This window comes from Tenrec ecaudatus, chromosome 12, assembly GCF_050624435.1.
Source record: "Tenrec ecaudatus isolate mTenEca1 chromosome 12, mTenEca1.hap1, whole genome shotgun sequence".
Taxonomy (NCBI): Eukaryota; Metazoa; Chordata; class Mammalia; order Afrosoricida; family Tenrecidae; genus Tenrec; species Tenrec ecaudatus.
Genome location: NC_134541.1, coordinates 125836315 through 125850032, shown reverse-complemented (window position 1 = coordinate 125850032; position 13718 = coordinate 125836315). Strand labels below are relative to the sequence as shown.

Here is a 13718-nt window from a genome sequence, read left to right as displayed (position 1 = left end):
GGACTTTGGACCTCTACTTAAATCTTACCTCAGTACAAGAATGGTTTGTCCTAATAATGTGGCACTATATGATACCCACCTCCGTGACACGATTGCTGAAGACAAAGCAGGTGCATAAGCAAACGTGGTGAAGAAAGTTGATGGTGCCCGGCTATCAAAAGATATAGCGTCTGGGGTCTTAAAGGCTTGGAGTTAAACAAGCAACCATCTAGCAGAGAAGCAACAAGCCCACATGGAGGAAGCATGCCAGCCTGTGTGATCACGAGGTGTCGACAGGGAGAGGTATCAGAAGTTCAAAAAACATTTATCCAAACTGATATGAAGGGGGGAGTGGATGTAGTGGAGACCCAGAGTCCACCAGCAAGACAACTGGACAGTCCCTCTTCGAAGGGCCTCACGGAACAGAGGATAAATCCAGGGTGTGGCACGGCACTGATAAGCCACAAAACTGTCCTCTAGTTCTGTGAGATTTCCTCCCCGTACTGTGATGGTCCTCACGTGATAAACCTCATTGGTCATGTCAGACTTGTGTATGTTCATTTGCTCATTCAAGATCCCTCGGTCCATGGAAGTCAAGAGAGATGACACCTCAGAGACACTGACAGGAGTAAGGGCTCCCTGAAGGATACAGGAAGTGAGGGGGGAGGGGAGTTGACATCACTGATGACTGTATAGCCTTACCCGATGGATTGAACAACAGAACTGTAAGGGAAGGGATAGATTGGAATGAGTAAGATACATCAATAAGAATATTACTTTTTTTTAAGTCTAATGAGTTTTTTAAATCTTTTTATTGGGGCTCATAAGGCTCTTATCACAATCTGTACATACATCAATTGAGCAAGGCACCCTTATACATTTGTTGCACTCGTCACTCTCAAAATTCACCTTCCACTTGGGTTCCTGGGATCAGCTCGGTTTCCCTTTTTTTCCCCCCCATCCCCCTCCCTCCCCGATCCCACCCCTGGTCCCTTGATAGTTTATAAATAATTATTATGTCTTATTAAGTCTAATAAGTTTTATGAAATGAATAAATAACTTATCACAGCATCGTTCCGTCTAATTTTCGGTACCAATGAACTCCTGCAGGTGCTTAGAATATGCTGTTGTGCAGATGATTGTGAAAAAGGAATATACAGAATGTGAATTTGTGATTTCCACAGTCGTCCACCTTAGACAGAACCCCGATTACAAACGCTGTTTTCACACCAAAAATTAGATGTTGGTTCTGCCGATCTGGCATGAACCGGTTGACTCCCACCACTGGTGGTAGCCTGCTATGCAAATGAATTGTCTGTAGCCAGATGAGCTGGGTATAAAACCCCAGGGGGCAGTCTGACAGAAACAAGCAGGAGGAAGAAGGGCGAATATGGAGATCAGTGGAGGTCCAGGGAGAGCAAGTGCGAAGCTGTAGCCCAGGTCAAGGGCTGTTCCCAGAAAACCCTGCAGCTGAGGCAGGAGTACCAGACAGCAGGACAAAGAGGCCTCAGAGAGGGGACCCGCCTGCTCCTGGGTGGTAGCCTGTGGAAACTGAGCCTGGGTGCTAGCCCGTTACTTCCTTAGTAAACCACTTACCTCTACATGTGGTCTGATTGCTGTGTGGCCATTTGGGGGTGAACTGTCCACCCCAAAAGGGACAAAGGGTGGAGGGTGGAGGTGACAGATCCACATTGGCCTCATACTAATCTTCACTCACATTATCCCACCTACAGTTACAAGGTTCTACCCTGCTGCTGCTTGCCCCATTTGAACACTCTGTTGCTCCCTGAGTTGGGGGGGGGGGCTCCTTTTCCACCTGCTCATCATGAGCTGCCCACCACCCCGTCAAGCAGAAGCACAGGCACTGACTGACCTGGGCATTTCTGAGGTCAGCCACTCTCCTCAGTAGATCAGCCTCCCGGGCATGGTTCTGCAGAGCCCCAAATCAGAACCGCTCCGCTCAATCTGCCTTCATTCCCAACCCCACGCACTCCCCTGTGGGCCTGGCATGGTTCTGTCCCTGTCTTAGCGGGTAGCAGAGACTCGAGATTGAGGTGGTGGCAGGTGCCCTTGAGTCAGCTCTGACCTGCAGCACAGCAGAACAATGAGCCACTGTCCGGTCCTGTGGATGGCATGATCGTTCCTCTGCCCGAGCCCACGGATGCTGCCGCTGTGTCACTCCATCTCGCTGAGGGCCTTCCTCGTTACCAGGTGTGATGTGAGATAAGGAACCAGGGCTTGGAGTCGGAGAATGACAGGGTAATCAGGAAATGGGCAGGGAGGACAGCCCCGAAGACCCCCCCCCCTGGCCAAACAGAGGTAGAGGAGACAGGAAGACTGCCTGGAGGAGGTGATGCCCAAGTGGCAGGTGAAAAGATCAGCACAGGTAGGTCAGCCACAGAGGGGACAGGGGGGTCACGGCAAGAAAGACATAAGCCATGGCCTGTGTGGGGATTTGGCTCCAAGCAGGAGGTCAGGAGGCATGGAGCCTTCTGCCATTGGTTGGGTGTCCAGGAAGGACCAAGGTCAGGCTTCCTGTCAGCCAGGATATGTGGTAGGAGAGGTCAGAGGGGTGGGAGTTATTAGCCCATTTCCCAGACGAAGAAACGAAGCAAAGAGAGAGCAGAGAGTTTTCAGTGGTCTGTCCAAGATCACCCAGTTCGTCATGACCTAAAGCAGGACTCGAGCCTGAGTCAAGCTGCCGAGCGAGTGTCTTAAACTGACACCTTCTGGCAAGATGAGAAAAGCGGTGGAGGCGGGCAGGTGGATGGGTCTGCAGGGGGAGGCGGGAGCGTGCAGGGAAACTAGTTACCCACGCCAAGACAGTCTCACCTTGAACAAATTCGAGCTGGGACTGGGACGGGGCCAATCCCTCCATGGGGTCGAGACAGAGCAAGCCAGTGGTGAGACTTGGCAGGGGCTCGCCTGCCTCAAGGGTGAGGGCCAGCCCCACGTACACCATCCACCTGTGAATAGCACTAGATCGAGTTAGCTGCCTCCCCCGGCCCCTCCTCCACGACCATGGCCTGGCCCACGCCTCGCTGCACCCACTCAATGGCCCTCCTCTAATCCCCTGACATCACCGCTTGCCCAGCACAGGTCCTGCCTGGCAGCCCTGGCAGTGCCAGCCCTGGAGACCCTGCTTTGAACCCAATTTTGCTGTCGTTTTCTCCCTCTCTGAGCTCCTGGCTGGACGGACACCCTAGACCTGGCTGAGCTGGAGACCTGGTGTTCAGGCTCTGCCTTGCTGTGTGGCTCCAGGAAGTAGCTGCCCCTCTCTGGGTGGCCTTAGGCACCATCGCTAAGTCTCCCCTACTGAGCACATCCATCTGTCCTGATTTCTTCTCAGCACACCTGGTCACATTGGGCTTTGCTTTTTTGTGTAGTTCATTGTCTGATTGCTAGTCTCCCCCAAGGGACTGTGAACATCGCAAGGCAGACCCCTTGCCCAACTTATTTACCCCAGGTCTGGCACGCAATAGGCGCTCAGTTACTCTCTGTTGACTTAGCGGTTATGTGTTAGGCTGCTGGCCCTGAAGTCAGCGGTTTGAAGCCCCTAACAAGCTCTGCAGGAGAAAGAGGAGGCTTTGTACTCCTGTGAAGAGGGACGGGCTCACAGGGGCTAGCTCTAGCCCTTCCCACAGGGTTGCGATGCGTCAGAATTGACTCGATGGGAGTGGGCTTGGTTGTTGAGTTTGGTATAGAAGGGATGCATGGATGAGTCAACAGCTGGCTCTCCCACCTCCGACGGGAGGGACGGGACTCCCTTGCCCTCCACGTCGGCCCCTGTGTGCATCTGGGTATACCTGTGGGCACTTGTCTTGGGGATTCCGAGTGCCACCTGTAGGCACCCAGGAGGGAGGGGGATGCGGTGGAGATACAACACCTGTGCACACCTGCTTACTGGTTGACATACTTTTTTCCTGGCTTCTTCCTGGGTCTACAACAGGGACCAGCACCCAGTAGGTGCTCAGTACGTCTTTGTGGAAATGACGGAATGGACGGTGCCGGTGTTGGCGCACTTGTCGGGTGGGTGCCCGCGTGCCAGCGCATGGAGACGTGTGCATGCTCCGGTGTCTCGGGTGCACCTGGGCGTGCGTCATGCCGCTCGCACACACCACCTCTCCTGCTCCTTTTCCAAACTTCTTGGGAGCCAGGACAGAGGACGTGGGTCCCTGTGGGGCGGGGCAGGGGGCCGCCTTCTCAGGGGAAACTGGATCCCAGGACGTGCGGAGCAGCAGGGAGTAGGGCGGCCCCTTTGTCCCCCATAATCTCCTCCCCTCCCAGGCCCCCCTCCCTCCTAGCTGCCACTAGGGTTTAATGTCCAGTTTGGGGGCTGTGAGAGATTGGCGGTGTCACCTCCGTGTCTGCCTGCTCTCTGTCCCTGGGCCTTCGGCTCGTGAGTTCCAAGCCCTCGGGGTCCCTCCCAAACCTCTCTCTGTATGTTGCCCTTCAGTGTCTGTCTCCTTCCTTGTCAGGACCCTGCCTACTGCTACCCTACCCCCGGGGTGGGTCTCCTTGCCTCCCTGGTGGGCGGTGCCAGGACTCAGCCTCAGGTATAACGCCACCTGAAAGAAGGCGCCCAGAAGAGGCCTCAGAAAACCCAGAGACTGCACAGAGAGGCCGGAGCCAAGGAGAGAGGATGAGCCGTCTGCTAGGTGAGCGAAGAGGGCAGGGGCACCCGGGTCTAGCGCGGTTCTCAACCTTCCTCATGCAGCTCCTCAGGTGGGGGTGACCCCCCCCAAAAAATAACATTATTTTCATTGCACCTTCATCACTGTCATTTTGCTACTGTGATGAATCGGGTGACCTCTGTGAAAGGGTCACTCGACACCCCCCCCTCCCCAAAGGGGTCGCGACCCATGGGTTGAGAACCGCTGCTCTAGAGGCTGGGTGCAGCGGGAATACTGCCTGGCCCTTCTGGTCATCGGACCCACGTCCCCGGCTGCGACCTCTGCATCCTTCTCCGCGGCGCTGCTGCCGTGTGGCACGGCCCGTGGAGCCAAGCCCTGCCCGCTCCCATGCATGCTCACCACGGCCACCACCTGGGAGCCCACAGCTGCAGCCACGGCGTCCCTCGCTCTCATTCAATGGCTTCCTCTTTTGTGCTGACCACCTACTTGTCCACTCTGTCCCTCTCCGGAGACTGGTCCCTCCTGACCGCAGGTCCAAAGGAGATGGGGAGACGTCTTGGCAGCCTCGTTCCTAAGGTGCATTCTGGCCACGTTTTGTCTGTGACAGAGTGGTTCGATCTGGCGGGCCGTGGTCCTTGCTACAGTCTTCGCCGGCACCATCGCTCCAAGATCTCAAGCCTCCTGTTTCCCCTTGGCCCTGTCCGGCTTCCCCACGCCGTTGTGGCTTCTGGCCTGGGTTAGGCGCATCTTAGTCCCCAGAGTGACATCCTTGCGCTGCAGAGGCGCCCACTGCAATCTGTCCTTCGATTTCTTGAGTGCTTTCCGAAAGCTTCGTTCATCCGCCATCCTTGACTTAGTCACTCGCGAGACAAGCATTTATCGAACGCCAGCTGTGTACCGGGTACAGCGCAGTGACCAACACAGACTTCACGGAGATTCTTAGGCAAGGAGACAATAGCCGTGCGTGACACACAGGCCAGCCCAATGCTGGCGTGACAGAAGGCGAGAGCAGTCCCCGAGGGTGGTGACGGAGTGAGAGAAGAGTGACGGAAGGACTTGATTGGCGAGGACTGTCTAGGAACCCCAGGAATCCAGCGGGGAAACACGGGGTGCTGATTAGGGCCTGCTTTCCTCCATCGTTTCCTGGCTGGTGATCTCACATAGCGCCTCTCTTCTCGGCCTCCCACCGGTAGTGGGGACGTCGATGGAGCCAGACCTTGGAGAGGATGATCTGCTGGTGAAGGGGGTTGTCTGTTGGGCTGCAAGCCACAAGGTCAGTGGTTCGAGCCCACCAGGGGCTCCGAGGGAGCAAGATACGCTTCCTGCTCCTCCAAAGAGTGACAGCCTTGGACGCCCCAGGGGCCGTGCTACTCTGCGCTACAGGGTCGCGATGAGTCGGGATCTACTCGATGGCAGTGAGTTGAACTTCCGTTGGGTTGTTTCCACTCAAATGAAACACGAGCAGACCCCACAATCCAGATAGCCCCATCTTCCAAAGCGCTCCGTGAGCCTGGGCCTCGGCTGTCAGGAGGGAGTCAACCAATTCATCGTGGAGGTCTGTGCTAGGTGTTAGGGACCCAGCTTTCCTTTCTCCCAGGAGCTGGTGTGCTAGCGGGAGGGACAGCAGCAGCCAATGATAGGAAATCTCACGTGGAGGCAGCCTTGAAGACCCTGACATGGGGGGGGGGGGCTCTGGTCCCGGTGGTCAGGACCCCTCACCCGAGCCGAGGTTGGAAAAACAAGGAGCAGACAGCCTCAGGAAGATGTGAAGGACAATCCTGGCAGCACGTCGCCGGGAAGAATGAGCTTGGAGCGACAGCAAGACTGGAGAAGAGTCGGTGCTGTGCAAGTGGGCAGGGGTACGAGTCCGGCCGAGAGGACCAGGACCTGGGGCGCATGCGCCTGATGGGCCCCTCCAAGGAGTTTGGATTTTGCCATCGAGGGACCGAGCGGGGGGCTTGGGACAGGGGAGCAAGAGTGTGGGCTTTGCACTGATTCCCTCTGGCTGCTGGGGGAGGAGAGATGGGCCGTGGGGGCGCAGGGAGCGTTGAGAAGCTGGGAGAGGCTGCTGAGTCAACCGGCATTTTTGGCACAAAAAAAAAGGAATGCAGAAATGGTAATCGGTAGGGAGTGTACTGCACCCACTAGAGGGAGACAGCAGAGGGAGAGGCTGCCTTAGCAAGAGACCCGGTGGCAGAGGTAAGGGAGTGTGAGAGGGAACAGGGTACTCTCGGGAAACCACACCGAGCTCTGGGAAGGTTTGATCTCACTTGGGTCTGTGCGGGGAGGCGGTGGGAGCCAAGGACCAGGGAGGAAGTCCTTCTAATAGTCCAGGTAAGAGGTGACAGGGGCAGGGCAGAGATGACAAGGACAACGCGGCTGGAGTCTGTGTGCATCTTAGACTGCCTAACGTCTGTCCAGGGCAGAGCCAAGAAGATCCACTGGGAGGCTGGACGTGCAGAGTAAGCAGGCTCTGTGGTTTGGGGCTGAACAGTTGCTAGGGGGTCCAGCTGGTCCCAGTTGCTAAGGGCCCTACGTACCAGAGAATGAGACTCTCCCCAGGCCCGGGCCCTCCGCGCGACTGTTGTGTCTGAGCCCAGGCTGCAGCCACGGGGCCAATCATCTGTCTCTGCCAGACTCCTCTTCTTCTTTTCCGCCAATCCTCTGCTTTCCCAAGCTGGGATCCCTGCCGTCCTTCCTTCTAGGGAGCATGTTGGCCGTACTTCTTCCGAGACAGACTTGTGCCTGCTTCCGGCCGGCCGAGGACTAGTCACTGTTCTTTGTCAACCCCAGAATTCAAAGGCATCGATTCTTCTTCGTCCACCTTATGCAGGGCCCAGCTTCCACACCCATAGCGTTTAGTCCTCAGAGGGACACCTTTTTAAGGGTGTGTGTGTGTGTGTGTGTGTGTCAGATTTGCTGAAGGCAGTATGTCCTTAAATGCTTCGTTGTTGCTGCTGTTGTTCTTTTTATTTTAAATCATTTTATTGGGGGTTCTACAGCTTTTATCACAATTCATCCATCATGGTGTCAAGCACATTTGTACATTGGCTGCCATCATCATTTCCAAAACATTGTATTCTACTTGAGCCCTTGATATCAGCTCATTTTTCCCCTCCCTCATGAACCCTTGATAATGTATAAATTATTATTATTTTGTCATGTCTTACACTGTCCGATGTCTCCCTTCACCCACTTTTATGTTGTCCGTCCCCCAGGGAGGGGGTTATATGTAGATCCTTATAATCAGTTTCCCCTTTCCACCTCACCCTCCCGGTATCGCCACCCTCACCACTGGTCCTGAGGGATCATCTGCCCTGGATTCCCTGTGTTTCCAGCTCGTATCTGCACCAGTGAACATCCTCTGGTCTAGCTGGAATTGTAAGGTAGAACTGGTATTATTGTAATAGGGGGGAGAGAACTAGAGGAAAGTTGTATGTTTCATCGTTGCTACACTCTATCCTAACTGGCTTGTCAACTTCCCTCAACCCTTCTGTAAGAGGATGTCTAGTTACCTACAGATGGGCTTTGGGTCCGCAATCTGCACTCCCCCTCATTCGCAATGATATGATTTTCTCGTTCTTGGATGCCTGATCCCTGATCCCATCGACACCTCGTGACCACACAGACTGTTGTGCTTCTTCCAGGTGGGTTTTCCCTTCCCTGGTTTTATACCACAAGGGTATCCCCCTGTTCTGATCAAACAGCCGCCTCTGGGTCTATGTCCGGGCTTGGCATCTTCCCAGTGAAGTGTTCTGATACAGCCGCTCTTCCCAATGGAACCCATCATTTCCCAGGATCCACACAGTCAAATGCTTCCGGAGAGGCCACGAAACACACGTTTCTGGTGTTCTCTGCTTCCCGCTGAGGGTGCTCTGGCGTCATCAATGATGGGCCTCCTTCTGAGCCCTCTTCTCAATGCAGCGTGGGTTTCTAGCAGCGCCCCGTGGACGCTTGGCCGCAGCCGCGTTTGAATGATCTTCTGCAAAAACCTAGACAGTAAGCTGTCTTCCAAACGTCTTGGCCTAGCTGGGTGAGCACCTCTAGGGCTGCATCCAGTTGCTGGAACATTTCCGTGGGTTTTTCTGACAACGGCTGGCGCCCGTTCCCAGCCACGCCATCAGGACAGCTTGAGTTTCTTCCTTCAGTACCAACCAAGTCTTGACTGGATCCTGCCTCCTGAAATCGTCGCGTGCCGACCAATTCTTTTTGGTACCGGGACCCCGTATCACCTTTCCATGTTCTTTGGATGCTTCACTGTTTTGCCCATGGGATCCTAATGCCAATGGCTTTGATGTGACCTCAGGCAGGTTGGGGAGGGAGTGGGCAGTCGGGAGATGGGGAAATGCAGAGGGAAATATTAGATGGGCTGAATTTGAAATGCTTCTTGATCATGACGCGTAAAGATCAAGCAGGAAGCTGAATCCAGGGACCTGGAGTTCAGGGGAGCATGCTGGTCTAGAAATCATCTCACCAGTAGGGGGACAAAGGCTTGACTTGGACACCCAAGTTCATTGTCGGCCACACCACTGTACTTCTTTGAGGAGCTGTTAAGATGGATGGATGGATGGATGGATGGATGGATGGATGGATGGATGGATGGATGGATGAATGGGCATGCAGGCAGGATCAGGCACTTGGTGCTGATCTCTGGTTTTCTCTGCCAGCTCCCCTCTGCCTGATGACCCTTCTGATGCCACCCTTCTGCCCAGCGGCTCCTATCTCCCCCGCTGAGCCCATCAAGCAAGCGTACAGTCTGGCCCTGTACATGCAGAAGAACACGTCGACACTGCTGCAGACTTACGTGAGTGACTCTGGGCCTGTGCAGGGTGGGGGAGGGGGGGGCGGGCACTGCCCCCTTGGCCTAGCCCTGGGTAGAGAAAGCACAGTAAGCAAGCGCAGGAGAAGGGTCCCCTGAGAATCCAAGAGGACAGGGACTTTATTACCTAGAGTCACACCTGCAGCCAGGCCGTCGCTGATGGCTGTGTGACTTGGGGGAAACCGCCTCTCCTCTCTGGGCCTCAGCTTTGTCAGCCGCAAAGTGGGATAGCGAGCCCACCCTTGCCGCGCTCTCAGGAGGGCTGGGGTGTTTGGGGAGCCCGCAGGGAGGCAGGGATTGGCAGAGCTCTAACAGGGGCGTTGCAGAGTGGTTCCCACCGGCTGTTTACCGGCTGCTGCCTGTTTACCTGAGCCTCGTGCCACGCTGAGCGAGGTAGTTCCTTGTTTGACTGGCTCCTCAAAGAGTTGAGAAGCGGAAGTGTTTTTTCCATTAAGCTAAACATTCTATTATTATTTTAATAAATCATTTCACTGGGGGCTCTTACAGCTCGTAGAACAATCCACACATTAATTGTATCAGACATAGGTTGCCACCATCGTTTCCAAAACATTTTCTTTCTGCTTGAACCCTTGGTATCAGCTCCTCTTTTTTCCTTCCCTCCCCCTCCTTCGTGACCCCTGGTAAATTATAAATGGTTATTTTCATGTCTTACACCTTCCGCCGTCTCCCTTCAACCATGTTTCTGTTGTTGGTCCCCCCCCACTGGTGGGGTGGGGAAGAGATAAGTTGACCATTGTGATAGGTTCCCCATTTCTCTCCCTTCTCCCTCTACTTTCCCCCAAGAAGTGGAATTATGGTCCCATTTTATAGCTGTGAACACTGAGTCTCAGGGTAAATATGGCATCCACGGGTTCACAGCTAACAAATGGCCGTGCCATGAATTTGAAATCAGGTCTGTGGGACACTGCCGTCTGTACACACATTCCTTCACCCCCACCCCTACCCCCACCATGACACTCTTCGGAAGTAAAATTGGTATCCTACTGGCTGTGTCTGACCCACAGATCTTTGTACTTTAGCTTGATTATGAATGTCTATCTACACCAGGCACAGGGAACCTGTTGGCTCCTATGCCCTCCCCTCTCCACGTTACCTAAATCCTGCTTCTTCCCCCAGTTCCACGATCTGTCTGGCCCCAGGCGGCCTGCAGTGGGTGACTCGTCCACTGGACTCTATTATAGGTGTACATGACGTCATTCCGCTGAGGGTCCAGCCCCACAACGGCCACTGTGTCCCAGAGGGTCTTGGCAAGGTCCTTCCATGTGTCCGATGCAGGGTTGGGACCGGGTGACCCATCAGTGAAGGGGCCAATTAGTCTGCACGAGCCTGGGGATCCATGTGTGTTGGATGGAGAAGGCTCTGGAACAAACTCAATCATGCTAACCATCCTTTATGAATGGTTATAAACAGTTGTGAAGGGGGCCCTGTGGAACTGCTAATGGAAAGCTCAGCGCTCCTCCGTGGGGGCTTCTGGGGCCGCTCTCTGTCCTACAGGGTTGCTGTGAGACAGAATTAAGATGAAAGCAAGCGGGGGCCTCAGTTTCTGTTTTAGTTTTACCTTTGGATCGTGAAACGAACAAACAATGAAGTACTGTCAATTTTTTTTAAAAGTAATCATGCTGGAATGATACAGTCAATAATAAACTTGGATTGAAAAATGTGCCATAAATAACATGATCGTGCCCATTGATATTAATAGAACTATCTCATTAAAAACGAGTGCTGCCTTCCCCCCCTGCCAAGGCCGGCCTCAGCCCTTTATAGTTTATGATTGACACCGGGTACTTCAAAAACTTTGTGTGTGTGTGTGTGTGTGTGTGGGGATAATCCCATTGTTGTGCAATTCCGTTTTCCCAAGCTCTTTTGAAACCCCCTCCCACCTAACCTCCTGGAGTCTTCATGATCACTGCTGGGGGCTGGGGAGTCCATGTGGACTCTGAGTGAGGCCTGACCCGGGTGTCCCGGGCTGCAGTCTTCGCGGGAGCAGGCCGCCAATGTCTTCCTCCAGCTTGGGTGTGCTTAAACCGGAGCCCTTGTGACACAGTGGTTAGGCGTGGGGCTGACGAACCACAAGGCCTGTGGTTGGAAGCCACTGGTCGATCCTCTGGAGAAAGACAGGGCTTCCTGTTCCCCTCTGGAAGAGTTCCAGCCTCGGAATCCCAGAGGGCCAATGCGACCCTGCCCGATGAAGTGGCCAGGAGGCACCTTTCCCGTCAGTCAGCAGCTGAGCACTGCATGGTGATGCCCTGGGGCTCCTTACAGCCACTAGGCTTCATGGGAATGGTTCAGAAATGTGAGATTCCAAGTGGGGACCCCAGCGCATCATGAAAGAGGCAGGACTGGGCCCACAGGGCGCAGGCTGGAGACGACCTGAGGGGCGGAGAGTGGCAACACCCTGAACATCTGGGAGGGCAAAGGCGAAGACAGAGAACCGGGGGCACCTCTCCATCCCCTCACGCCCGCCTGTCTCTCTCCCTCACACAGCTCCAGTACCAGGGCAGCCCTTTCAGTGACCCAGGCTTCTCGGCTCCAGAGCTCCAGCTCAGCAGTCTGCCTCCGGCCGCCGTCTCCTTTAAGACTTGGCATGCCCTGGAAGACGCAGAGCGGCTGGTCCAAGCCCAGGAGGCCTTCCTGGCCTTGACTCAGCACCTCCAGCTGGTGGGGGACGACCAGATCGACCTGAACCCCGGCAGTCCCATTCTGCTGGCCCAGCTTGGGGCTGCAAGGCTCAGGGCCCAGGGCCTTCTGGGTAATATGGCTGCCATCATGACTGCCTTGGGGCTGCCTATTCCCCCGGAAGAGGACACGCTCGGACTCGTCCCATTTGGGGCCTCGGCCTTTGAGAGGAAGTGTCGGGGCTACGTCGTGACCCGGGAATATGGTCACTGGACAGACAGAGCCGTGAGGGACCTGGCTCTGCTCAAGGCCAAATACCCGGCGTAGATGGGGGCGGCTTCATGTCAGAGGTGGCAACAAGACGCCATTCACAACGGACTGGAGTCAGCTTGGCTTGTCAGCTAAGGAGGAACATGGAGCTTATGGAGCTGATGGGACATACACGCCATATCTTTGGGAATACTTTCTGGAAACCAAGCCTCAATTCCCTGTTTCCTGGACCTTCCTGCCTAGCTCCTGTGGCCTCCCTTCCAGTTCAGCACTACCATTTCCAGATTATAAACCCAAGGGTACTGGCTGCAAACTTCCTAGGTGGGAAGTCTAAGAGGGCTTGCTTTCCACTCTGCAGGGCAAGGACAGGTGGTTTCCTTCCTGGCTTTTCCTGACACATCTCTCCTAGGGTCTACCTTCCTGTCTCTGCCTACCTCACTTCCTGTATGAAGACCCGGCCTTTCTGAGCAGATGGGCTGCTGTTCTTCCTAGGGAGGAGCTGATTCCCACCCCACCGCCTAGTCTACCTCTCTGGGAGCCCTGGTGGTGCAGTGGCTAGGCACTGGGCTGCAATCCTCAAGGCCAGCCAGCAGTTCAAAACCACCAGCCACGCCTCAGGAGAAAGAGGAGGCTTGAGGAGTTAACAGTCTTGGAAACTCACAGGGCCTTGTCCTATAGGGTCCCTCTGAGTCGGCACTGACTCCGTGGCAGTGAGTAATCTACCTCTCAGAGGAGCCCCAGTGACGTAGCTGGTTATGCACGGGACTGCCAACTGCAAGGTCAGTCGTTCGAAACCACCAACTGCCCCACCGGAGAAAGATGCGACTTTCTAATCTTGTACAAAGTGACAGGCTTGGAAACCCAAAGGGCAGTTCTCCCCTGTGCTGGAGGGTCGCTGTGAGTCAGAAACGGCCCAGTGGCAGTCTGCTTAATCTACCTCTCTGCCTGTGCTCCCCGCTCCAACATCCTGTCTCCAGGACCGTAATTTTCTGATCAACAGAATTCCAGATTTGGAAGTTCTAAGGATTCTATATCATACTGTCTGCTCAGGACACATTCAATTGTTATTCTGGACTGGTGGTTAGTGTCCCTGGTCCTGGGGCTCCCCTGCAATTCCTATTGATGCTGGGCCCTTTGGGGAATGACGGTTATGTGTTGGACTGTGATCCCCGAGGTCAGTAGTTGAAAACTACCAGTCTCTTGGGGAGAAAGACAGGGCTTTCTACTCCCGTAAAGCGTTCCAGTCTTGGAAAGTGACAAGCCTGTCCTGTGGGGTCACGATGGCTCGGAATCGACGTGATGTCAATGAGTTTGGTTTTGGTTTCTTGGGTATGTTTCGGGGACCAGGCTACACTCTAAAGATCCTATTTCCCTCAAAA

General features: G+C 54.7%; 1 protein-coding gene across 1 annotated transcript in view; it reads left to right on the top strand.

Annotated features, from left to right (window-relative positions):
• Nucleotides 1-13718, top strand: part of LOC142422920 (cardiotrophin-2) — a 23801-nt gene extending 10083 nt beyond the window's left edge. The window contains exons 2-4 of the mRNA XM_075528132.1: nucleotides 3366-3383; nucleotides 9281-9417; nucleotides 11938-13718. Coding sequence (XP_075384247.1) covers nucleotides 3366-3383; nucleotides 9281-9417; nucleotides 11938-12396 — 614 coding nt within the window. The 3' untranslated portion in view covers nucleotides 12397-13718. The remainder of the gene's footprint in view (nucleotides 1-3365; nucleotides 3384-9280; nucleotides 9418-11937) is intronic.